Source organism: Purpureocillium takamizusanense, chromosome 7 (assembly GCF_022605165.1).
Source record: "Purpureocillium takamizusanense chromosome 7, complete sequence".
NCBI lineage: Eukaryota > Fungi > Ascomycota > Sordariomycetes > Hypocreales > Ophiocordycipitaceae > Purpureocillium > Purpureocillium takamizusanense.
In genome coordinates, this window is record NC_063074.1 from 1,980,857 (window position 1) to 2,004,802 (window position 23,946).

General features: G+C 55.6%; 6 protein-coding genes across 7 annotated transcripts; 2 read left to right on the forward strand and 4 right to left on the reverse strand.

Annotated features, from left to right (window-relative positions):
• Window positions 1–410: 410 nt before the first annotated feature.
• CSF1 (Macrophage colony-stimulating factor 1 receptor) lies at window positions 411–10,861 on the reverse strand. The gene is made up of 2 exons (XM_047989447.1): window positions 10,573–10,861; window positions 411–10,514 (listed from the first exon to the last, which is right to left on the reverse strand). Exons 1-2 carry the CDS (start codon window positions 10,626–10,628, stop codon window positions 1,007–1,009), a joined length of 9,564 nt encoding a protein of 3,187 aa, XP_047845448.1. The 5' UTR covers window positions 10,629–10,861; the 3' UTR covers window positions 411–1,006.
• Window positions 10,862–11,106: 245 nt separating this feature from the next.
• Window positions 11,107–13,347, forward strand: JDV02_010871 (uncharacterized protein). Its single transcript, XM_047992613.1, has 3 exons — window positions 11,107–11,460; window positions 11,536–12,709; window positions 12,773–13,347. Exons 1-3 carry the CDS (start codon window positions 11,369–11,371, stop codon window positions 13,166–13,168), a joined length of 1,662 nt encoding a protein of 553 aa, XP_047845449.1. The 5' UTR covers window positions 11,107–11,368; the 3' UTR covers window positions 13,169–13,347.
• JDV02_007907 (uncharacterized protein) lies at window positions 13,116–14,914 on the reverse strand. The gene is made up of 3 exons (XM_047989448.1): window positions 14,647–14,914; window positions 13,518–14,588; window positions 13,116–13,428 (listed from the first exon to the last, which is right to left on the reverse strand). Exons 1-2 carry the CDS (start codon window positions 14,813–14,815, stop codon window positions 13,597–13,599), a joined length of 1,161 nt encoding a protein of 386 aa, XP_047845450.1. The 5' UTR covers window positions 14,816–14,914; the 3' UTR covers window positions 13,116–13,428; window positions 13,518–13,596.
• A 632-nt stretch (window positions 14,915–15,546) lies between these two features.
• On the reverse strand, window positions 15,547–16,491 carry JDV02_007908 (uncharacterized protein). Its single transcript, XM_047989449.1, has one exon. It carries the CDS (start codon window positions 16,401–16,403, stop codon window positions 15,651–15,653), a length of 753 nt encoding a protein of 250 aa, XP_047845451.1. The 5' UTR covers window positions 16,404–16,491; the 3' UTR covers window positions 15,547–15,650.
• Window positions 16,492–16,676: 185 nt separating this feature from the next.
• On the reverse strand, window positions 16,677–18,945 carry JDV02_007909 (uncharacterized protein). The gene is made up of 3 exons (XM_047989450.1): window positions 18,162–18,945; window positions 17,577–18,078; window positions 16,677–17,502 (listed from the first exon to the last, which is right to left on the reverse strand). Exons 1-3 carry the CDS (start codon window positions 18,298–18,300, stop codon window positions 17,268–17,270), a joined length of 876 nt encoding a protein of 291 aa, XP_047845452.1. The 5' UTR covers window positions 18,301–18,945; the 3' UTR covers window positions 16,677–17,267.
• A 532-nt stretch (window positions 18,946–19,477) lies between these two features.
• Window positions 19,478–23,697, forward strand: JDV02_007910 (uncharacterized protein). Of its 2 annotated transcripts, XM_047989451.1 has the most exons (4): window positions 19,478–19,674; window positions 19,815–20,352; window positions 20,408–22,718; window positions 22,781–23,697. In XM_047989451.1, the coding sequence occupies exons 1-4, from the start codon at window positions 19,664–19,666 to the stop codon at window positions 22,906–22,908; spliced, it is 2,988 nt and encodes a 995-aa protein (XP_047845453.1). In that variant the 5' UTR covers window positions 19,478–19,663; the 3' UTR covers window positions 22,909–23,697. The 2 variants fall into 2 exon arrangements, with proteins under 2 accessions (XP_047845453.1, XP_047845454.1); XM_047989452.1 differs by having other exon boundaries at window positions 19,478–20,352.
• Window positions 23,698–23,946: the final 249 nt, after the last annotated feature.

Genomic DNA, 23,946 nt, shown 5'->3' on the forward strand with positions numbered 1-23,946 from the left:
GAGCGCCTTCATGCGGCAAAAAAAAAATTGGGATGGTGGGGCGCCAGTGCCTGTGAAAAACCCCACCACGCCCACCGCCGCCCGTGGCCGCCGATTGCGATGCTGCCCGCGCACAGCAGCGGCGTCTCATTGTCCCGTCGCCTCCAGCGCGCGTTGCGAGTGCAACCTGAAGTTCCAGTTGCAAGCGGCATCACTGGGGGAGTCTGTCTGTCCAGTTGCTCAGAGTCCTCCGGCTGCTCGGGGGTCTATGGTTCAATTTTTTCGCCTTGTCTGTTGTGGCTTCGACCAAAGGCTGGCTCGCATTTGGCCATGCGTCCGCTGGCTGTGCACTGGTTGCAGGGCAACAACCCTCCGCCCACCTTTACGGGCCGCCCAAGCAGCTGCCCCTCAATTAGGTCCCTTTTGATAGTCCAAACGCATGTTGTGCCGATTCGTCTCTAACATATGATACGCGGAGCTCTTTGCACCTCAGCACTGGCTCGCACGACATGATCCTACTCATCATCACCCTGCCCAGGCAGACAGTCGTCGCCGACTGAGTCTGCAACCACCGCCGTGACTGCATGCATCATAATCCCGACCCTGTGACTCGCACCATGCCAGCTGTGGCAACAATGGGCGAGCCAGTGCTGCAAGATGAGGCTGGAGCTCAAGCAACGGATGCGAGATGCCCACCACACCTTGGCCCCGAGCCAATAAACGGTGGCACTCCCGTGAGTAAAAGCTTCCCCCCGGTTTGCCCGCCGCTCAAGAACTACTAAAGTTCGCTTTGTCATCCGTTGATGGCCACTTCTGCGAGGCTCCTCAACCACCGTGTGCCAAGCAGCCTGAGATGAAACACCCTTGCCAAGTCTATTCAGAAATGTAAACTGTACCCAGAACGCCCTTGTTATTTCAACGCAGCGCTTCCATCTGCTTCGCTCACATATCGTAGAACGACACCGTCTTGCAATGCTGAGGCTTGTGCCTCATGATAGTGACTCACACACCGCCTTGGTCACGAATTTCATGATGAACCCAAGATCCGTGAATACGCGTCTTCCACCTCTCCTGCCAACTCTAGCAGCGAAACAATGACAATCTGGTGAGTCAAGTTTGGTAGCTTTTCTCGGTGGAGTCCGATCCATTCGAGTGGTGGTGTCGCCTCTCCCATGTCACGGAGCTGGGGTGTTTCAATGATGGGAGGTTCCAGCGCCCGGTAGTCATACTTGGACTGCGGCACGTTGACTTCGGCGGTAATCTTTTGGTCGCCTTCGCCTTCTGTCTCCGGCACTCCCGTAATCTTGACTGCCGTCATCGGTAGTTGCCGTCCCCATGTTTGCTCCAGGGACTTGCAGTGGTTCGCCCACATGCCGCGGATGTAGCTGACGCGCGAGTAATTCCACCCGACCTCGACCTTGCCTTCAAATGCGCTTTTGAAGATGTATTCGATGTGGTTGCTGTTGGGCGCTTGCCACGTCTCCATCACTGCTTCCACGCGAGGTACCTTGAGGATTGTGCCACCCCGAGAGCCCGTAGCCTTCGACACAACGTCTTCCACCGTCATCTCACTGAGTGTCTTGGGGGCTTCGACATTTCGGACCCCTGCCAGCCCGATGCGGAGCTGGCCGAGGGTCATACGGAGAATGCTGTGTATCCGTCTGTGCTCGACGCTAGCTGCAAATCTAGCGTAGGCGTCGAATGCCTCCATCTTGAATACCTGGTGATCCGAAAAGGTGCTTGGGAACACGCCCAGGTTCAGCGCTTTGAGTGTCACAACCACGTCCGTGTCCAGGGAAATGGGCGATTTAGCCATGGTATCGTCCTCTGGGAGTTTTGGGATTGGCGGCGATGACTGAGGCACATTCCGTGACGTGCTTGATGTCCGTCTCATGAACTTCTCAATGTCTCGTAGTGACGATTCCAGATTTTCTCTCCTCTCCTGTATCAGCTTCTGGATGGCTTGCCAGAGTGCAAGACCCTGTGCGGCTGACGTTGCGGTCCCAAAGACTTGCACTGCATCCCCGTCGAATATGGCGACGAGACGATCTCCCCTGCCATGTCGTCGCTCACGCACGTTGTACATGAGGAGTTCCAGCGATGTGACGTCGGCTACTAGGAATGCCTGGTAATCAAATGCAGCTTTGACACGGAGGGCATTGAATGCTAGTGATGCCTGGACCAAGGGTGTTTCATTGAGCGCCTCTTCCCGTTTGGGCCATTGGATGGAGCTTCGCATTCTGAAATGTTGTAGCGCGACGAAGCCACTCAATCGGCCTGTGCAGTCCACGCCAATGCTTTTGAAGCCAAGGCACAGGTTCTGCTCCCAATCTGAGGTCTTCTTCGACGACACCCAAAAGTCACTGATTTGGAATACGGACTTGCCGATGGCTTGACCCAAGTCGACGCTCACATCCAGAGCTTCGATTGATATCGTAGCAGTCCAGGGGAATGCCGCTGTTGCAGCCACTTGCTGGTATCGCTGGACCAGATGGCCCTGCGATGTTTCGGTTTGCAGCCTGGCTACTGGTGCCGTCGAGGCGCGGCGCAAGTCTCGAGGATACCAGATCTCCCGGAAGAGCAAGAAATCCTGGGCTTGTTTGGCGTTGGCCGAGATCTTCATTGGGCTGACCTTGAGGATGGCGGACACGCCGCTGGTACCACTGACGTGCTTGCTGTTCATTGATGATAGTGTAACCGCATCCACTTCGAAGCCTGCTGTTGATTCTCTGGAATACACGTGCTGGACTGACGCCATAGGCCTGGTCAAAACACCAGAGATGGCGAAAAAGTTACCCTGTTCTTGCGATGTGACCGTGTTGACAGTGAAGTAGACGTTGTCGAATCCAGTCGTGGCAGCGACTCTAGCAATAGGCTGACAGCTGAGAGAAAACTCCTGCCTGCATATTCGCAACCCCAGATTCAGCCGCAGTCGGCCCAGCACGGCGCTAGGGTCTGCGGTGAGAATGTTATCTTCATCCGCAGATCTCTCAGCCTTGAGCTTTGGTGGTTGAGATGTTTGCTGCTGCTTGTCTTGGCGAGTGTCGTCACTGACCACCTTCTTCACACTGGCGAGAATGTCGAGGACCAGAGGAACCACTGAAGGGTACAGGATGTTGCTCGAGGCATCGATTTTCACCTCGCCGTACAGCGAGGGGTCCTCTTTGCCATTGTCTCTATACTCGCACTTCCAAGCCAGGCCGGGGCTTCGAAGAACGGCGCCACTTCCGGAGTCATCCGCGTTGAACTGCCCATATTTGCCGGCCAGCGATGGTTGTCCGTATTTGGCGGTAGGCCCACCACTTCTACTGCTACCGCTGGCAACGTAGACAACAGCACCTGCGAAATCGGCGTCGACCAGAAGACTCTCCAATCGTTTTTTGCCGAATAAGCTACGTTGTCGTTGAACAACGGGAGGTTCATCCGGCTTCTTGTTTGCGGTCGCAGCTGCTGTTGCCCACTGCGCTGATGCCTTGCGGACATTTTTCGTAGACAGAGAAATCGACTCCACTAGATTCGCGGCTGGTACAATGAAACCAGAGGTAAGCCGCAGATCTAGAGACTCCCCGGTGGCTTGAAATGCCATCCGGCGTGCCTCGGGTGTGGATACATATGCCACATTGAAGATTACTTCAGGGAGAAGCGCCGAATGTAGAGATCGCAGATTCTTGTCTTGTCCCGGTGGTACTGTTTGAAGCTGGAAGTTGGCGATGGTGAGTCTTGCAGATTTGCGTGTCCTTGTACCAAACTCAATGAGCTTGATGGAGAGAACTAGGTCCTCCTTGGAAGTATCGTGGTCTTGCGACTCATCCGCCACATCCCATGATACTCGAATGTTTCGGAGCTCAAAGTGGTACACCACAGACGCCAGAACCGAGTCCAAGATATCAGCATCAGCGACCGTGACCTCGTCATCGTTGATTGTGATGCGGGGTTTCGACTGTCGCAATTTTCGCAGGTACTCCAGTTCGCGAGATGTGTCGAGATCCTTGATTTTCGAGCCCATATAGCCTATAACGTCAATCACCGTGGATACCGTCTCTGGAGAGAGACTAATGTCCAGGTCATCGCTGCGGAAGTTCAGATGCCAATCCTCCCTCCCATCTGCGCTACGCCTGGAGCTGGCTGAAACCGTCACGCTGGCGCCTACTCTCCCGCACGATCTCATGGCATCTTGTCTGCCTCTGAGGATATCGAGACTTATCTGGCGCAGATTCACATGCAGGTCCGGGTACTTGAGTGCCGGCCCATTGGGATCCTGCTGGTTGCAAACCTGCAAATACACCTTCTCTAATGAAAAGAGAATCTGTGCAGTTGGCTCAATGTTCGACTTCAATGCCGTTTTTGCAAAAATGCGCAAGCCTGCTAGTGTCAAATGAACGTTGTATGCCAAACTTGTGCCGGGCTTTTGGATATCTGTCGGGGTAGGAGGGGCGCTTGAGCCAAAAATGTCAGACATGTGCCCTCGAATAACAGTCAATTGTTCCTGCGCGTCCTCGATTGCGCTGGAAATCTGTGGCCTATTGAGAGCCGTGAGGAGGCTGTGGACCGCAGACGCATCTAGCTGAATAACCTCGACCGAGGACAGAACCGTTACCGCACGTTGCAATCCGCTCGTTCGGCTGGTGATGCGACCATTCGTTGGGGGGATTTGAAGTAGCGAGATACTCTGCGGCTTGTTTTTTACGTTGATTTGCGTCTCGTGCGAGTTCTCTTTGACGTCGAAATCGAATATCAAGTCCTGGCCGTAGTTTGTGGCACAAGACGCTCGCGCCACGACTCCCGTGATCTTGTATGTCAAAGACTGCAAAAGGGGAATGGTTATTGTGTATCCGTCCAGAAACATTGCAATGTTGATCTTGACTTTCGACAGTCGATCAGCGATGTTCACTGGCTCGGCGGTAGTCGTGGGCGAGACTGGGACCTGCTTTTTGAGGCGATATAGCTGAGCAACCTCATCTTTGACCAACAGGTCAAAGACTTCGAGGAGCACAAGTGGGTCTTGTTTGACCTCGAGAGAGAAGCCTTGGTTGCTCGCAGTAGCCTTGATCGCATGTATGGTCGTTTCCTCTGTCTCCTCTGCCTCGTGAGCAAAGAAGATGCTGGGCTGCCGAAGCTGATACATGCCGAGAAACTGGGAGTGGCTGTGCAGCCTCGACGTAACAGCATTGCAGTTAACCATTACACTCGCAAACTTGGCCTGATCTTCCGTATTATACATCAGAACGGATGCCTTGATCCCACTGCTCAGTGTCTTCGATGTAAGGTTGACCATTTCGACATCGACCGAACCTTGAACGATCTCGACGACGACCTGCACTGCGGATGGCGGCTTGATGCTCTCTTCCACGTGCGGCCTCGTTGGCCGTTTCTTTTCCCGTTCTTGTTTTTGCGCCCGATTGTAAAGTCGTAAAATGTCATCAGCAAGTTCGCAAAGTTCCCAATTCATATGAATTGCTGCATCTCCACAGCAGAGGTCCACAACCATGAGCGGACCGTCAAAACCCGGGACTTCTGGCAGGTTATTCGCCGCATCAGATGGCTTCTTGTCTATACGGACGCTGATGTCGAGGAAGGAGATGCTGTTCTGCTTTGGTCCAGGGTCGAGCACGAAGCGCGTCTCTGTCAGTCGGCAGGCCCCTAAGAGAGGATACTCCTGGAATGAAGCCGCCTGTTGGGTCCCCTTCATCTTACCAAACATCTTCATCATTAGCACCGAGCTGGCAACATCATCCAAGTCCCAGCTTCGCCACCTCTGAAAGGCCGAGATGACGGATTCGGCCGCATCAGCGGGCAATGACGAAGAATTATCTGTGCAGTTTTGTAACAGTCGTGAGCGCAGCCCGTCGCCTGCCGTCTCCCAAATATGGCGTAGTCGCATGATCAGCTTCCAGGAATCGACAGTTCGGATGTGTCGATGAGCTGATCTTAGGACAGCAGACGGCCGAATGAGAAAGGAAGGATCATTGACCGATTTGCCATCCTGTAGCAAGGCGTGAACAAGGTACTTCGTTCGATCATCTTGGCGAGAAGTGGTCTCTCGTAGCAGACGCTCTAAATCCGACGCTATGCTCCCCGTGCGATGTATCAGGGCAGCAAGATATTCGATCTTGCCTGTCGCCGTGCTTCCGACGATTGACCCAATGTCGGCATCGAAGTAGGTGACGTCTTTTGCACCCAGTGAAAACATGACGGTGTCGACTTGAACCATGACTGCCGCTTGGGGAGCTTGGAGAGAGGATAGCCGTTCTGAGGCCGATAACTTTGCGGACTGAAGGCGAAAGTGCAACGAAGTCCTAGGTGGTTTTGAGCCCCCAGCCTCTGTGACAGTGCGAGTTACAAGCGCGACCCGCGACAAGCGAATGTCGTACTGGTCCTGCGCTTCCTGCAACTCATCAGGCGAATCCAGTGTGGAAGAGTTTAGAAAGCGAAGATTGGCCTGCGGAAGTCTGACCAAAATGTCTTGCATCTTGCCGCGTACATGCTCTTGCTTCTTAGAGGTGAAAATTTCGCTGATCGATTCGACCTGTAGAGAGTCAAGAATATCATCCGGCTCAGTCGGCTGCAACGCTACCAACAGTGAAGTGGCATGGCGAACCGCCTCAGGGGTGAAAAAGGCCGTGATTCCCCGTGGGAATTCTATGAGGGCACTCGAATGAACATGTTCTTCGCTAAGGTTCCGCGGATCAATATCATCCAATTTTGCCGCCGCTCGCTCAAAGATATCCTCAAAGTCCTCTTGCTCCTCTTCAAGAGGCGCGAAGGTGGCATCGCGGACATCGGCACGGATATCCTCCAGCGGAAAATGCGGCGCAAAGTATTGACTCGAGAAGGCGACAGAAGAGTGGTCGTGAACGTCTTTGTCTCTTGCTGGGGTGATAAAAGGTCGACCCCCACTTGAGCCAGATGTTTTCCTTTGCGTGTAAGCCACTGGATACAGATCATGTCTAGACGAGAGATCCTTCTGCTTTGCTGAAATTTGCCCACCGACAGGTCTAAGTGCTTTCCGAACGCTGTTGGTGCTCGAACTAGACGAGGAGAGAAACGAGCTTTGGTGCCGCAAGCGATTCGAGCGGTGAGAGCTCGACGCGCTACGATATGAGGCATCTTCGTCCATAACATCAGTCGCCGGATATGGCGGGGGCGGAGCGCATTGCGCAGGAGGATCGACAACCTCTGGGACGAAGTCATTGCCGAATTCATCGAGTAATAGAAAGGGAGTCCTGCCGGTGCGTTGATCCTCGCGTCGAACCAGATCTTGCTGGATTTTCCGCTCTTCGCTGAAGTGGAACTTCCTGCCGATTGTGGACAGGCGTACGTCCGTCCGTAGATAAGCTGCTGTTTCCACCGGATGCTGTCTTCGCGAGTAGTGCCTCGCTGCCGACTCTGCATTGACACATGACAGCTCTATATTGGGTATGCTGATATTGGCTCTCTTGGAGTAGTGTGATCCTGCCCAATCATTGCTGTTCACCCGGATGGCATCTGTTGAGAGTAGGAACGCCGCTTCCTCGACCCGGACCCAGAGGTGGCAAGACGAGACGTCTACTCGCACGAAGGTAATGTCGTGAAAGACGAGAGATGAATACGGAACCAGTGCATTCTCCACGTCGTCAAACATGAAACCAAATGCTGCGCCACCTTTGGCGAGAGAGGCGAGGAACTCGCCCGTGCACTCTCCTCCGACAGCACCGACTGACACATCCCAGTTGCAAAGATATGTGGGCTCCGAAGGTGGCAGCCCAAAAGTGCGGTGGCCAAAGACGCGTAGACCATCAATGAAAAGCTGCGTGTTAGAATATGCGAGGCCTGGCGACTCCTGGCTAGTTCCCGGAAGACCGATAGACAGGCTCAAAGGGCTTAGCTCTAGCTCCATATCCATGTAGTAGTTGGTGAAACGCAGGTCAACACAGAGGCTGACCAGCTCGCATTGTACAAATCGATCAGCGCAGTATAGATTGACAGGAATCATGATGCGAGGATCGTCCACTTTGATGGCCAAAATGACATCAAGGTCATTGGACTTTTTGTTGGGAGGACCGGCTGGGGGGTCATGAAGCTGCTTCGTCGTAGCTGCCTGCAGTTGTTCTTGATACTCATCCAGCGTCTTGAAGTGGACGTGGTCCCCGAAGTAGTTGTCTTTCAGCAGGATGAAGTATCGAATTACAAAACCATAGAGATAGGCATATGGGGACTGTCCGTGAACATTCAGAATAAGAGTGTCGGTGTTGATTGGCGAGGTTGTTGCATTGTATTGATAACTTCCGGTGACGGCAAGCCCTTCTCCATGGCCGATCTCGTTTGAAGATAAGAAGGCGGTGTGGGTACTCGATTGCGATGTGTGCAGAGCAAGGTCAAAGCTGTCTGCGCGGATGTCGAAAGGGATGGAGTTCTTGCTCGGGCGGAACTTGTCCAGCGGTATGGTAAGTTCGGTATGCAAGAGGGGACTGGACAGGATTAGGAAGGCATTGTCGTCCAGGGACGTCGGCTTGTCTATGATATTTTCGTCGTTGACGTTGAGGTAAAGCTCCACGTTCCGGAGGTTCAGGTTCAGGTGATACTTGTACGGCGTGAAAACAAGATACTCGACAAGGGGCCCACTACCCCAATCATCCACCAGGTCGATCAGCAGAAAGATGTGGTCGCGCAACAAGTATAGCTTCGTGTCGTCGCTATCCACCGTAAATTGCCAGTTGCGCAAAGTGTTCCAAGGTAAAGGGTTTGAGAGGTCGCAAGATATCTTTTGTGGGCCGGACGTCCAGAGCAAATCGTGATTGACACTGCTCCAAAGTTCTGTGCTCGGGAGATCGATACTGAGATGGTTGCTATAACCAAGAGCGCTGGCAAGCATGTCCATTGAATAAGAGACCGTCGTATCGTCTGGTACCTTAACCTCTAGCCAACCCGAGGGTCGTGAATGGGTGCCATCTCCCTTACTACTCTTGGCCTTGCTTCTCTGCTTTCTTTTGTAGGGCCCTCCCTGATGTCGGATTGGGGGCTCTTTGCCCCTCCACCGCCAATTCTTGGATTCCTCCCGGATGGGAATACGAAGAGTGACCGCATTCTCGATGTCTACAGAGAGCTTGAACTGTGTGGCCACTCTCCAAGCGCCGGCTGAAAGTGCTTTAGCAGGTGTTGTATCTTTCGCAAGGGTCGGGAAGAAAACACGCTGCAACTCCGCACGTTGGCGATCTGCCCACGGCCCGTAGTTGACGGTTCCACCATTGATTGAGAGATTCATCCCCCATGCGGGCGGTTCGCTGCCATTGACGTTATTTGACGCAGGGGGTAGGGTCGTCAGGGCTTCCTGAGTCGTGACTTTGCTGACGGCGTCCCAATAAATCCGTAAAGTAGCCTCCGGGGAGTCTATAATCGTAGAGACCGCAGCGTACTCGACTGATGCCCATCGCGCCTTGTCGTCTTGGTCCTGGTCATCAAGATACCTCGAGAGGCCCTGCCAGTGGCTCGACCCAGGGACCTGAGATGCAGTTGCGGCCTCTGCCCCTCTGGAGTCGGTGGAGAAGGATTCCACAGAGCGTCGCCAGTATGGAACCAGGTTTCGAAGCGAATGTACGACTTTTCGGCGGTGGTGCCGGAACAAGGACCTCGAGGGCGTCGGAACAGAATCCGGGTTGCCATGACGCTGCCTAGTCGCTCGCGATACTTGATCCTCTTTGAACTCATCATTCTCCCTCAGTTCCACGACCGGATGATTGAAGCGTATGTTAAAGTCTTGGCGGTACTGGTCGCACGTTTGAGTTTTTGAAGCATCTACGATAGCGGAGGCCGAGCTGGCCTTGACGATAAGTATTGCCTTGGCGTTGTCGTTGCCTAGGACCAGGGCGGGTTTCTGGCACTCCACCTGTATGGGGAATAGCTGGAGGAGGAACGGAAGCTCGGCGTTGTCTTCTCTTGCATCGCTGTTGATGCTTCCTGACTCGGCTATGGAGCGTGCCAGGTCTGGATGTGGCTGCTTGGGGCCCTTGTTCGGCCGTTGGGGGAGATCTGCAGCATCGACCATCCCATTGTGCGGTTTGCTCCTGGGCCGCAAGCCAGACTTCTCGTTCGCGTCAGATAGATCGCTGGATCGCGCCTTTGGGGGCCCAATGTCTGCCAAGCCCTCAAGAATGGTGTCATACGCTGGGCTGCGATTATAGACGAACCACTCGACACCAACGAGCTTAACGTTGATACGGCACGGCAACCCTGCATTCTTATCGGCGGTGACACCCTCTCCTGTGTTCCTTGTACTCCGTATGTCGGCTTCTCGCACGCGACGTAGCCAATATCGCCAGGTGATGTCACCGTATTGGACCAGGAAGGTCTCGTTGGATCCGTGGTAGCGGAGGCCGGTAAAGAAGATGCGTCCGGCGAGGAGAGATATTTGCAACGCGCTTATGTCGATGTACGCGCGGTATTTATGCCAAGTGTATGCTCTAATGGCGTACGACGCGATGGATCCGAAGAGGCGATTGAAGTAGAGGAGAAAGAAAATGGCAAGGAGCCCGCTGACGATGCAGTAGATGAGGAATGTGCTGGAGGGACTGTGCGTCAGTAACGGGCGAAAAGGAATGCGTAGCCGATTACACGTACAAACTGAAGCCCGGGCTGTCGGCCCTGACCTCCATCACATGGTCGCTCCTTGACATGATCGTGTCGGCCGCGCAGCTCCCATAGCCTGCTGGCAGGGACGAAGCATTGTCGAGGCTGGCGCGCAGTCTCTCGTTGCCGTGGCTATCGTTCTGCGTGATGTTGGCTCGTCGACGGCGTCGCGCAAGTCATGACGGGAGAATCGTGTGGTCAGCCCAAACTACATCAAAAAATGTCGAAAGAGCGACACAGTTTCCGGGGATCAGATGTCGTCCAAGTGCTCGATTTCCCCGTGAAAGCACAAGTAAGGTGGAAAGCTCCAGTGGAGGTACGAGCTCGCGCTAAAGGTACTGGTCGGAACCACGGGACTGCGATTGCCATTGGGAGCAGTGGAGCCGGAAACCTTAGCAGACGCGCTGGAGCTTGGTTGTGGAGCTACCTCTATAGGCCACTCCATCCAGGCAAGCCCCGCCTAGCTGTAAGGGCTGCCTGAACGGTTGGTGTACCCTGTGACGCGAACCAGCCGTGTCCACAAGACAAGGTCTCGCTCACCATCCCGGCTTTTGTGCAGATGCGCAGAGCGTCGTCGTCACCCGCGCTGGCCGTCTCCGTCACTACACTGTCGTCACTATCCTTGCACGAACGAAAACGCCCGTACCCGATCGTGCGAGCCGTTTCAGACCGCTCTTACCTTACAGTCATGATCTAGAGCATCTGCAGCAGCCTGTCGAGACGTCTCGACCCTCCGAGCCGCGTCCACATTACCGACACTTTGAGCTCAGCGATAGCAGCAAGCAACATGTCTGATGGAGGAACGGGCAAAAAGTTTGCCTACGGCACGACGGTCGTTGCCGGCGTCGCCTCCTTGTCAGCGACGCTACTCTCCATCGTGTATGTCGAGAAAGAACGCCGCAGGTATCGACGAGATGGGTGACGCAATGGATACTAACCTCGCCTTCGTTGCAGGTCCATTTGGCTCCAAGCGAAAAACTACCGAAAACCACTCCTCCAGCGATACGTCATCCGCATCCTGCTGATGGTCCCCATATACTCGATCGCCTCATGGACGAGCATGGTGTCGCTGACAACGGCCGCATTCCTGGACCCCATCCGAGATATCTACGAAGCCTTCACAATCTACACCTTCTTCCAGCTCCTCATCAACTACCTCGGCGGCGAGCGCGCCTTAATCATCATGACACATGGACGAGCACCTGTTCAGCACCTTTGGCCCCTGAACCACGTCCTGCGCAAGGTCGACATCTCAGACCCCCACACCTTTCTATCCATCAAGCGCGGCATCCTACAGTACGCGTGGCTGAAGCCCATCTTGTCCCTGGCCGCTATTGTCATGAAAGCCACGGGCACCTATCAGGAAGGCTACATTGGAGCCACTTCCGGCTACTTCTGGAGCGGCATCATCTACAACATTAGCGTCACCGTCAGCCTGTACTCCTTGGGCCTGTTCTGGGTATGCATGCACCGCGACCTTCAACCGTTTCGGCCCGTGCCCAAGTTCCTCTGCATCAAGCTCATCATCTTTGCGTCGTACTGGCAAGGGTTCTTCTTGTCCATCCTGGTGTGGCTTGGCGCTATCCCTGACGACGTTGAAGGCTACACGAGAGATAACCTCGCAGCAGCCATTCAGGATGCTCTGATTTGCATCGAAATGCCCATGTTTGCCGTCGCTCACTGGTATGCCTTCTCGTGGCATGACTTTGCCGATAACAGCATTCTTTCGGCACGCATGCCGCTCAACTTCGCTTTGAAGGATGCCTTTGGCCCAAAGGATTTGATTGAGGACTCCAAAGAAACGTTTAGGGGCAACAACTATGGCTACCGTGCGTTTGACTCTGGCGACAAAGTCATGGCCCACGAGGACTCCAAGTCGAGACTGGCTAGACTGCAGGCCGGTATGCGTTACGAGAGGGGAGGCAAGGGCAAATACTGGATCCCCAAGCCAGGAGAGATCAACACGACGTCACCACTGCTGCCTTCCAATGGAAATGGTGGACCGAGTTCAAGCCGTGCAGATCAGATCAACGAACACACACACGGGACATTTGACGAACCCGAGCTTGACGGTGACGATGAGCGCTTGTTCGAGTCTGCCCGTCTGCTCGAGTATGGAGACTGGAACGTGAGTTACCAAAAAGCTCAGCCTCTATCGGGCCGTCCTCGTTCGTACTGATGTACTCTGCAGTATCCGGTCATCACTGCCAGCGAGCCGCTGAGTGCTAGATACTCGCCGCCTTGGGCAACGCCAACGTCTCGCTCACCCGCTACGGCTGTATCTGCCAGGCTGCCGCGCACACGTGAAAGCACATCCAGGCCGTCACTACAAACAGTTGTTACAGTGAAGAAGAAGAAAAAGGCGAAGAAAGTGGTGACCCATCCCGAGCCGGACCCAGCGGATCTTGGTCTTGGTCGGGGACCTCCAGCACCGGCAGCAGTGGAGACTTACGAAGCCAGTCCGGCAGCGGAGGCAGGATCGCACGCCGTGAACGATACCCACAATGAGCCAGATGAGGTCGAGGGCCGACGGTACCAGGTCTCGGATACTGACGAGTTTCATAATGTGTGGGGCTCGGACAGGTAAAGCGTCCGAGACTGGTGAACATGTACTGTATAAAGCCAGTGGCCGGATTACGATATTAGCTTGCGAAAAGGCTTGTAGCATAGCGAGGCGTTTATGGTCGAATGTTGAGGAAACATACGGGAGATACTACATATTGACCGTTCCGTGCCCGATACGATATTCACGTTTGTGTTCAGTCCTAGTGCGTCGACAATTCGTGGTAGGTACCAAATTGAATCTTGATCGCGACAGACTCGTCGAGATGCACCGCGTTGCACCTGCTGGATGATTTACTTGCTTAGAGACGCGATCCCATTCATACTCGGCCCCCTGCCGTTGGCCAAGGAGTAAGCTCCTGCGGGTGACGTACGTGTATTATTATGTGTCAACAGACTTTGTGTCGACAACAGGTTCTGTACGCGGATTCACCAGTAGAATGCCGTCTCGCATTACATTGTCATGGCTGCTCCAAGGCCACCGACAGGAGCCTCACTACTCTCGCTCCCCTTCAACGCCAGCGGCGGCGCGCCTCTGAGCCGACGCCAGCGATTGCTGTTCTCAATAACGTTCCGGTCAAAGATGAACCACCAGCGTTCGAATAAGACTTGCCCTACTTCCCAGCAGCTGGGGTCGTAGGGGTCCGCGCCGTAGATACGCACACCCTCCGCGTTGTCTTCGAAGTCGTATGCAAAGTTGACGAGCGCGAGCGGGCCCACGGCGTTGGGCGGGCGGGCATCGTCGGGAAGAGACATGATGCCTATGATGCGGTCGCGCACGCCCGGCCATGGCAAGAAGTCGAGCAAAGGGTGGTGCGGGACGAGTACTTGCGAGGCTGTTGGGCGCCATGCTACGGGTAGCTGCTCGAGGGGCGTGGCGTTGCCGCGGTTGAAGGGCGAGAGGGCGTCGAGGCTCCAGAGCTGCTCCTTGCACCCGATGCGGTTGGCGATGCGCAACATGGCGCGCAGGAGGGTGAGCTCATGCACGGGGAGGAGATATGTATCAGGGAAACTCATGTCCGACGACGACGTGCTGGACGTGGTGTCAAAGGAGGACGGTGAGGTGTTGAAGACGGCAGGGGGGAACATGTCGGATATGATACCCGGCACCGCATTGAAGTCGTTGGACTGGGTGAAGCCTTCCTCTGCCGATGTCTCGTCTGTCAGGAAGCCTGGTAACGACTCCGTTTCGGGCAGTATGGATGACAGAGCCGGGTCGTTCAAGGGGTCCCAGTTCCCGAGCCCGAGGTCGACGCCGATTCCGATTGCGAGCCCGGCAGTAGTGGTGGAAATTAGCGGAGACGACGAGACGGTCTCGATTGCGTCCTCTGCAATTTCCTCCGAGATGTCGTCTACCGCCGTTGTTGACGGCTCTGCGGTCTTGGATGTCGAGCCTCTGGCCTGGCGGCCGTCCTTGCCTGACCGTCGGAGGCGCTTCTTTTCTCCTGGGTCCTGTTAGTCGAGGCCGTCGCGATCAAAGAAGACTTTCGCAGGTACACGTACTGTATCTCCTCTGTGCCAGCACATTCAAGATACGTTTTCTCTCCGCGGCATCGTCCTCTATGTCTGGCACGTCCAAAGGTGGGGGAGCCTTGTACACGCGCTGCCGCGTCCTCGGCTTCGTCCCAGACTGTACGGCGGCCTCATGTAGTGATGGTCTTTCTTCGCTCATTGCGGATCACGTCGGCAAATAAGAATAGCCGTGACGCCTTTGATGTGTAGAACTCACTGCGAGAGCTGTGTCCATTGCTGGCAGGGCCGGGCGCTTCCGTCTTTATAGCTCCAGTCACGATGAGTCCTGCGACGCACCATGGAGGTCAGCTCCCCCACCCCGGGACCATAACGCTTCGTGTTGTTCAGCGGCTATCGCACTGTAGGAGCCTTACGGATACCAGGTACGGGAGTGCTGGGCTAGAAATGCGTGACCAAAAGGTACTTATCATCTCAACGGGCCCCACTTGGCACAAGCTTGCCAAGATGACGCACTGTGCTAAGAATGGCCAGATCCCCTGGTCTGGTAGCCCGTCGGAGGAACTTGCTCGCCCTGCTGACTTGTGCTGGCTGTATTTGGTCGAATGCGATTCGGTTGACGCTCAAGTCGGTCGTGACGGTATATATGCGTCGCTTTCTGTCATGATGCGATTAGCCAAAGACAGCTGTGCCGGTCCTGCCGTTGCTACGTCGGCCGGAGTATGAGTTACCATTGCAGATCTGCCACCGTCAACAACCATAAGAAACATTTCCGGGGCATTGCTCATTTCCCTTGCCTTCCATGTCAAGGGTAGATGAGGGTGCCAGGCCAATATTCCCCTTGGTGGCGGATGGCCAATATATCTAGTTTGGAGGCTTCCAACATAACGTGACAACATAACGGCCCACGACTGATGAAAATCCTAGCGATTTGCTAGTGGGATCTCTATTACATAGCAGGTAATTGGAGGCTATTAAAGGTAACTCTGCATGATTTCAAGAGGCTCCATTCCGTCACTCTGCACTCTTCTCCGCATCTATAGCGACAGGATGGTTCCCAATAGCGCCGACGCCAACAGCAGAGCCCGGCTGAGAGGTAGGCCAGCAGATCCGTTCGGTGGCGCCGCTGGAGTCGAAGTAGCTCCCGGGTGTGACTCTTTAGATTGGGATGTCTGTCTAGAATCCGCCGCGGTAGCCGATAAAGGGATTGACGTCGTGCTCGCGGAGAGTCCTGTCGTTTGCGATGAGGAGGCTGTCGTGACAGCGGCGCAGACCGACTTGACCTCCAACTGTTGCGTCGACCATAAATCCTTGGGATTCATTGGCTTCTGGTAGGGTCGCTCAACGCTATACCACTGGTCTTGATGGGTCGTGATGAGCACCAAAGCCGATCGTTGCTGCACGAAGCATGAGTTGACAGGTGTCGACATGCCTCCTCCGCTGATTTTGTTACCCTCCTTGGCTGTCGTGTAGAAGCACTCGCCATACTGGTCAACCATGACGTCGTCGCTTCCACTGCCCAGGTTGCAGCCCCAGGATGTTGCAGCCCCTTCTATTGTGTGCTCGCCTGCCCAAGAGGAACCCGAGATGTGCGTAATAGTCTGCGTGGGTATGGCACCATTGGGACAAGGTGACGCGCAGGTCACGACGCATGTAGCGGAACTCGATGCCACGGCAACGGGTGACGCGTGGTAAGAAAATGGCTTGTCAGTCTGCGGATTGTCATAGATGAAGAAGAAGCGCGACGGCGTGGCAGGCCACTCCGACGAAGGCAGTCTCTTGTACGCCATGGAAGCGGGCAGAGTGAAAGCAACGACGACGGCAATGGAAGCGTGCGGATGTTGCGACTTGACACTGAGTATTATACTAAAAGTGAAATGAGAGCGCGATAGAATCTCATCGCAACTCGACGCGGCTAGAATTTGACCTGTTGGGCCTCGGCGCCTGCCTCATTCGCGTTCGCGGCTTCCAAGGAAGCGGCGGCCCAACACCCCAGTCTAAGCTCTTTAGAGACAAAAGGTCCGTCGCCACAGACAGAAGTCCTCACTTCAATGCAGTCATTCATGCCTAGTCTTGATATTAAAAAAGACAACATTAGTCGGAGTTTTCTTCATGAGCGCGCCGTCATGTATAAGTGGCATGGAGTCTAGCTTCGCCGGCCTCCTTGAAGAGCAAAAAAGAGGTTCCTGCCTCACTGCAACCATTGACAACGCATGCGTGGCTTCTATGGATTACGATTGTCGAGCCCTCCATCGCGGCTGTTGCTGCTGTTGCTATAACGGTAGGCGAGACTCAATTGACCGCTCGTGGGGCGAAAGTGCTTTCCCAGCACCTAACCGCGCAGAACCTGACTTCTTGGCACTTTGGAGTGCACGGCTAGAAGGCATATCTTGAAGTTGCGGCAAGGCCTGGAACTGAGGGCGTAGGATAGAAAACGGAACAACGTGCATCACTACGCCGGCGAGCAAAGGTTGAACAATGACAGGACGATTAACACATTGAGTCATTGAGCGGGCTCTGAGAATAAATATGGCCGTAGCCTGTAGTCATACAACGGCTGGGCGGCAGGCCCTCGGCCACCAGGTCCGGCCCAAGCAATAGAGCGTGGACCGCCGCCAAAAGCCGCCTGGCACGTCCTGCCAGGCATGAGCGGTCTAAACGTCGAGGCCATCGACGACAACGCCCTTGTTCCAGGTCCACTGCATGATCCTGGCAACCTCCACCGCGCATTCCTCGTCGACCATGACACTAACAAGGTAGAGAGCCGCATCCACACCCGCGCTGTTTCCTCCAGCAGTGATGACCCGCAACCCGCCGAGACGCATGGCCGCACGGCGGGCAATGGACTCGCGGCGCGAGTTGGATCCCTTCCATGACATGCTCCCTTTGCTGTTGCGTGAGTGGGTCAGTAACCTGTTCGCTGCCCCGCGTGTTGGGACATAGCAGGCCCAAGGTCCACTTACCGAGCGTTGGAGGGCCGGCGCCCAGCGTCGGACTTGCGGCGGATATACGGGTTTTCGTCCTCGTCGCCGAGGTCGAAGCGAAGATTGTTGACCACGTATCGGGCGTCCTCAATGACGTCGGTGCGCTCGGTGAGATTGCGGGTGGCAGCCTCGCTGCAGAGAATCTCAAATTTGGTCATGTAGTCTGGGTGAGTCGTCGCCGACAAGCCCGAGAGAATGTTCTCGCGGGCCAGGAAGAGCGAGCCGGTGCAGACAGAAAGGACGGTACGCTCGCGAGCAGGGTCCTTCTTCTGGAGCTCGGCAAAGTCGTTGATGAGGCCAAGTGGCTCGAGCTCCTTGTCCAGCACCTCCTGCGAGTTGCCACCAAGGATGACAAGGATATCAAATTCCTCGAGGCGCTCGTGCGCCTCCTTGAAGGAGATTTGAGAGCCGACTAGGACGCCCTGATCGGAGAGAACTTTGGGCTCGAGGCCGGCAATGGTGACTTCGAAAGCCTTGGAAGCTGCAGCGCGGTCAGTAACGGCTGACCGCTCAGGGCAGGCTAACCAATGGCGGCGCGAGCATGGACCGCGAGGTAGCACGTACACTGATCCTTGAAGTCGTGGCAGGCTGTGGTGAGCACCTGCAATGGGCCGGCGAAGTCGAGCATGTCGAACTTGGGGTGCAGGGCGAAGAGAACATCAACGGGTTCGTCCGCAACGGCGGACGTCTTGTTTGCAGCCATCTTGCCGACTTGAGAGGGGGAGGGGTAGGGGAGGTGCAAGTGTGAGTTGCGAGCGTGGGTGGCGTAAAGGTAGGACGTCGCGAGACAAGAGGCCCAGAGCCTGGTGTGGTCCTTGGGGATAATGCGGGGGGATTGATACGATTGAAGCTGATCTGCAGCACAGACGAGAGATGACGGTGGTGGTGTTGAAGGAGGGAGAGAGAAGTAGGAGTCTGGGAGAGGGACGAGACGGGAGAAAAGAAAGGACTGAGGGGGGTCACGGGACACTGGGGAGGGGAACGGCAAGGACCTGGCTGAGGGTACTTTGCTCGGTGGGTGGAGGGGCCAGAGTCAGTCTGAATGCCGGGCTGGCGCGACCCCAGGCCACAGGTTACGGTCGAGCTCACGCGATGACGAAGGTGTGCCCCTCCTCGCCGCACCCCAGCAGAGACGGGGCTGAACGAGTGAGGGACCGGGCCGTGAGTCAATCCCTACTGTCCTTGGAAGGGGGCTTGGTGCGTTTGATGAGGGGTCATGGTGGCCAGCTTGCAAGGGAGCACCTCTCCTTCAATTGAAGCAACTGGAACGCCGCAGCAGCGATTCATCCTGGCATTGCTTCCTTGATCCAGGAGAGTTGACAACTTCCTGGGTTACTCCCCGTCACTGGTTGCTCCTTCAGCACGAGTACAGTTGGTGGCATTCGTGCATCGTTCGACGACATCCTCGGTGGCCCGATGCGGCCCTCCGCGCTTCCGTCCGCGGTGAAGTGACGCTGAAGCTCCAGTGGAGCCACCACTGGCAGGGCGTCTGGCCACCCGGGGTCATGCGGGCAGCTGGAGCTCCCGATTGCGGGGTTTTAGGGTCGACAGGGGGGGTCATTTCAGTGGGGCCTTCACCTTGCCTGCTAAGGAGCTACCTTCAAACCTCTTCCCGGTACGCGCTATCTCAGATTGGGCGCCCTATAATCGCTAAGCTCTCAGGCCTGGACCAGTATCCAGCGGATCGGACGAAGTGCCCCCCTATCCGCCTGGCCTTCACGACGTACCCCGGCCCGATCACCCAAGCGTCTGCCGCACAGTGGCCAGTTCACCTGGCGCTCAGCGGCTCCAGAAGGCTGGCAAGCGAGGCGGATACCCACCTGCACGCCCGACGACACTGTCGCGAACAGGGCGCCAGGTCCACCCCACTCTCTTCGCAACGACACGCCAGAGCTTGACCTTGCGCCCAGTTGCAGCTTCGGCTTCGTCGCGTTTCCATAATTTGCCTCTGCCGGCTCTCCCGCAGCATATCCAGCCCGCCAGCTTCGAGACCCAGGGGCTTTACTGCTGCAGAGCGCTTTCTTAGGTAGATTCGGCGGTCCCGATGCCGTCGTCCAAGCGCCACGATGGCCTCCGCGTGAGCTCCCCAAATCAACCTCCGTTAGCCGTTGATGTCGTCGTGGCCGGTCCTTTATCAACCCATAGCCTCTCTCAGGGCCGTGTGAAATCAAGTATCAGTCTTGTCCTGGTCTGTGGCTGACCATCGTTGCTCCGCAGGTCCCTGAAAGAGCTTTCCAAGGCGATACATGCCTTTATCTCCTACCCGACCCTACCCCTTCCCGACAGCCTCGTCGAGACCATTGCCGCATATCTCCACAAGCACGAAAAATATGATGAAGCCGCATCCGACAGACTTCAGGAGGAGCTTGTGACCATATTTGAGAAGTATGTCAAGGGCGTCCCGAGTGCTTCCGGGCCGTGGATAGGGATCCTCCGCCGACTTCTGCCTGTGCTGCAGACACCGGAACGCGTGCTGCCATGGTTTGACTCCTACAAGGGCCTTCTGGATCGCACCGGGCTTGATAAACTTGTCGTCGACGAGACCATAGCGGCTCTCATGGATCTGGTCATGTTTATGGACGAATATCATATCCGATCAGGCGGAGACTCAGCAACTAACCCCATCATCGATCGCTTGTTTTCCATATGGATAAACCGCTTCTACCCGGAGCTTGTCGATGAGGACACGAGCCATGAATATAACGAGAGAATGGTCCGTGATGCGTTGAAAAGCTTCGGAAAGAAAAGACCCAAGGTACTTAGTCAGACCTTGACCTTGGCAGCATAAGGGCTAACTGACTCGCCGAAAGGAGTTCTTCACATCTCTGAACACTTGCTTCGTCGAGAAGCAGTATCGCAAAGCGACTTTGAGGTTCCTCTGCGATTTTCTCGAAGACCATCCTCCCCATCTGCACCAGGTTCTGCATACCTCCCTCTTCGGCAACATTCTGAAGTGCCTGCTGCATGACACATCTACCACTATCATCTCGTCGGCTCTCACTGTTCTGATCATGCTCCTACCTCATATGCCCAACTCACTCGTACCCCACCTGCCGACATTGTTCAACATTTACGCTCGCTTGCTGTTCTGGGATCGCCAGAAGGTGCATGGCGTAGAAGGCCAACCAGCCGAGGCAGACCACTCAAGCGGATGGGAAATATGTGCATACAATCCCGATACGGACGACTTTGCCGTTGCCCAGCTGTCCAACTATTATACGATACTGTATGGACTCTACCCTATCAACTTCATGGACTACATCCGCAAGCCACAGAGGTATCTGCGTCACGCCAACATCACCAACTCGGATGATGTGGAAATCCAGCCGACCGAGATCCGTCACCGTTCCGAACGTTTCAGACGGTGCCACCTCCTCCACCCCAACTTCTACACCCTGACAATCGACTCCGAGAAGACCGACTTGGGCCGCTGGATTAAGAGCGAGGCTGCCGAGGTCGTCGTTGAGTGCATGAGCCTCTGCATGGCGAGTGACCTTTACGATACGCCCGATATGGAAGCCGTCCCTCCAATGCCTGGTTCTGCCGCCACGGTCGTTCACGACGCAACTGATAAGGAGAGGTCCGATTCGGCACTGCTGAGTGGTTCACTGAGCCGGACGGACAACTGGCGCAACTCACAAATGACGAGTACAGATTCGGACTCGAGCCACCGGACCGCGTCCATGGTGGTCCGTCGTGTATCACAGTCGAGTCAGCCCTCCAGCCGACATGTCAGCGATGAAGGCACCGCTAGAGGCCCTAGCACGGACAGCCCTACGATACCTGCGCAGTTGACGCAGTCACCATCCCACAGCCAGCTGCAGGACATGTTGCACTCGAATAAGGTGATCAAGTCAAGCCTACATCAGTCTCTAGCAAACGACAGCGTGCCGTCGCTGTCTCTGAGCCATCAGGAGTCAACGGCTGACAAGTCGACCGCGCCACCCTCAACTACTGTGGTGCCACCGTCGGTGAGCTCTCCCACGTCGGCAATGGACTTGGGCACCCAGGTGGCCCATCTCCAGAGGCGAGTTCTGGTCCTAGAAAACGACCTCAGTTTCGAGCGCTATGTTAAGCAGCAACATATGGCCCACATCGGTGAGCTTCGGCGTAAGCTGGTAGTGGAGGCTGCTAGCGAAGCTGAGACGCAGAACCTCATCATGTTAAATCGCAACCTCAAGAGTCGCTTTGAGGAAGCCAAGAAGGGTGAGATGCAGGTTCGTAGAGAGTCTGAAAAGAGCCGTGCGATGGCCAAAAAGTGGGAGGCGGACCTGGCCAGCAAGCTCAAAAATCTGCGAGACGAGTCCAAAAAGGCTACCGCAGAGCTGGGGGCTCTGCGACGGGAGCTCGACGGGTCCAAGGCTGAATGCGAAAAGCTACGCAAGCTAGTGTGTGAGGGCGAGGTGCGAGAGCTCAACTGGAAGCAGAACATGCAATCGGTCGACATCGAACGGACGGAGATGGAAAGGTTGAAGGCGCAGGTGAAAGAACTCACGAAGTCGGATCGCGATCACCAGGCGCGCGAAATGGAGCGCAAGGCGGCAATCAACTCTGCCGCGGCAGCTGATGCGCAGGCCGAGTTGACCAGGCTCAAGCTTGCAGCACAAGAACACGACGCCGGAAGGGCGAGGACACTCTTTGAGTCACAAGTCAAGGAGCTTAAGAGGCAGCTTGCAGAGGCTCAGGAGGAGAGGGAGCGGCCCGGAGCCAACTCAAACCTAGAAATCGAGGGCGCATTGGCGGCGAGCAGGGCCAAGCAAGCGGAGCAACAAAAGCAGTACGACTTGCTGATGCGTAAGTATACTGCTTTGCAATCGTCTCTCCTGGACATGCAGTCAGAGACTGCGGCGTTCGCAGCATCAAACAGAGGACAAGACACCCAGCCTTCTGGCGGGGAGTACCTCTCCATGTCGGCAAGTCCCGTCATGATCAAGACGCGACCACACCGGTCTGCATCAAACGCGGACGCAGCGGCACAGAACTCAACACCGCCGCTTGGGCCTCTGGTGGGCACACAAATGTCCGCGGAGCTCGAGCGGCGGGCGAGCACCCCACAGGCCGGTGAAGGTTCAGCAAGCGGTGGGATGTCGAACAGCCCTGGCGAACAGCGGCATTTTGGCAGTAAGTTGACGGCGCTGAAGAATATGACTGGCACCAGGGCGGCAACGCTAATCATTCAACAGGCAGCTTCCACAGCCGAATCCGCAAGGAGTCCCGGGACAAGGGCAAGGATGAGGGCGGTAGCAGCTCGGGTAAGGCTAAGAAGGACAAGAAATCGTCGGGCCTGCGAGGCATTCGAGGTTTCGTCTAGGAGGAGAATATACGTTTTTTTCTGGTTACCGACAGCTCTTGTCGGCCGAGACGTATCAAAGGCAACACTGGCAACGCCCTCCCTCATTGGAGGCATCAGCAACCTCGCCAGCGCATGTGGTCAAGGCACGCACGGTTGATGACGATTAGGAGAGCCGGTTCCCACGTAAGAACAGGACCTTGTGTATTGAGGGGATGGAAACAAAACGCCGACACGGCCATACCGCAGGACGCCAGATATGCAACGAATTACTGAACATGCTCTTGAGTCACTATAGTATCACACTCCCCGGAGAAACCTTGGTAGCCATGGATGAACGTGGCAGGCGGTGCTGAGCAGGTAGGATGCAAGACCGTCACGGCACATGCAGGAACATCGTCGCCACTCGCGCGAAGATTGAGATGGCCCCCACTCCACGGGTAACGCCGTGTGGCCGGCCGCCCGACTTTTTTGGGCCACTGCTAGGGATTGAGTTTTTGGGATTTTCGCTCGATCATGAGTAGCGTCTGTGTTGCGCTTCGGCAGGTTTGCCTGACCAGCCAGTGGTCGGGGGCTCGCTGCGCATCCATCTGGCAAGAAGACTACCTTATTAGCGCGAGTCGTTTTGTGACGGCTAAAATCGATTTTGGACAGGGGCAAGAGTTGAATACCAGCAGCAGTACAGAGCACGCCTGGCCATGTGTTGCCCTGCACGCCGTGTTCCTCGGGCGCAGCGCAGTAGTGGTTACGAGACAGCTGCAAGCCGCTGTCGCGAGGTCGCAGTGGCAACGACAAAACAGGACATCCACCCCTGGCTTGGAACTCGAGGCGGACGCTGACTGGCGGAACGCAGTGAGCGCTGCAACGAAGGTGCGCATTGTGCTCTGCTGCGTGCATACCAACCTGCCGGTCAAGTGCGTGTGCGGTGCAAGCGCTAAGCCCCCGAGTGACATGACCTCTGAAAGGTACTACTAGTACCTTAGTAGCAGTAGGCGCTCAGTCATCACACACTAACAGGTACAAAACTACCTGAGGTCTTGAGGCGTCACACTCTAGTAG

Bases quoted from the DNA above. Each gene is read 5' to 3' on its own strand.
- JDV02_007910 (XM_047989451.1), top strand. The intron at 20,353-20,407 runs GTACTTAGTCAG...ACTCGCCGAAAG, and splicing joins TCGGAAAGAAAAGACCCAAG to GAGTTCTTCACATCTCTGAA. The intron at 22,719-22,780 runs GTAAGTTGACGG...ATCATTCAACAG, and splicing joins CGAACAGCGGCATTTTGGCA to GCAGCTTCCACAGCCGAATC.
- JDV02_007908 (XM_047989449.1), bottom strand. From the start codon at position 16,403: ATGGCGTACAAGAGACTGCCTTCGTCGGAGTGGCCTGCCACGCCGTCG.
- JDV02_007907 (XM_047989448.1), bottom strand. From the start codon at position 14,815: ATGAGCGAAGAAAGACCATCACTACATGAGGCCGCCGTACAGTCTGGG. The intron at 14,589-14,646 runs GTACGTGTACCT...AACAGGACCCAG, and splicing joins GCTGGCACAGAGGAGATACA to GAGAAAAGAAGCGCCTCCGA.
- JDV02_010871 (XM_047992613.1), top strand. From the start codon at position 11,369: ATGTCTGATGGAGGAACGGGCAAAAAGTTTGCCTACGGCACGACGGTC. The intron at 11,461-11,535 runs GTATGTCGAGAA...CCTTCGTTGCAG, and splicing joins GCGACGCTACTCTCCATCGT to GTCCATTTGGCTCCAAGCGA. The intron at 12,710-12,772 runs GTGAGTTACCAA...TGTACTCTGCAG, and splicing joins TCGAGTATGGAGACTGGAAC to TATCCGGTCATCACTGCCAG.
- JDV02_007909 (XM_047989450.1), bottom strand. From the start codon at position 18,300: ATGGCTGCAAACAAGACGTCCGCCGTTGCGGACGAACCCGTTGATGTT. The intron at 18,079-18,161 runs GTACGTGCTACC...ACCGCGCTGCAG, and splicing joins CCACGACTTCAAGGATCAGT to CTTCCAAGGCTTTCGAAGTC. The intron at 17,503-17,576 runs GTAAGTGGACCT...CTCACGCAACAG, and splicing joins CGCCGGCCCTCCAACGCTCG to CAAAGGGAGCATGTCATGGA.
- CSF1 (XM_047989447.1), bottom strand. From the start codon at position 10,628: ATGTCAAGGAGCGACCATGTGATGGAGGTCAGGGCCGACAGCCCGGGC. The intron at 10,515-10,572 runs GTACGTGTAATC...CAGTCCCTCCAG, and splicing joins GACAGCCCGGGCTTCAGTTT to CACATTCCTCATCTACTGCA.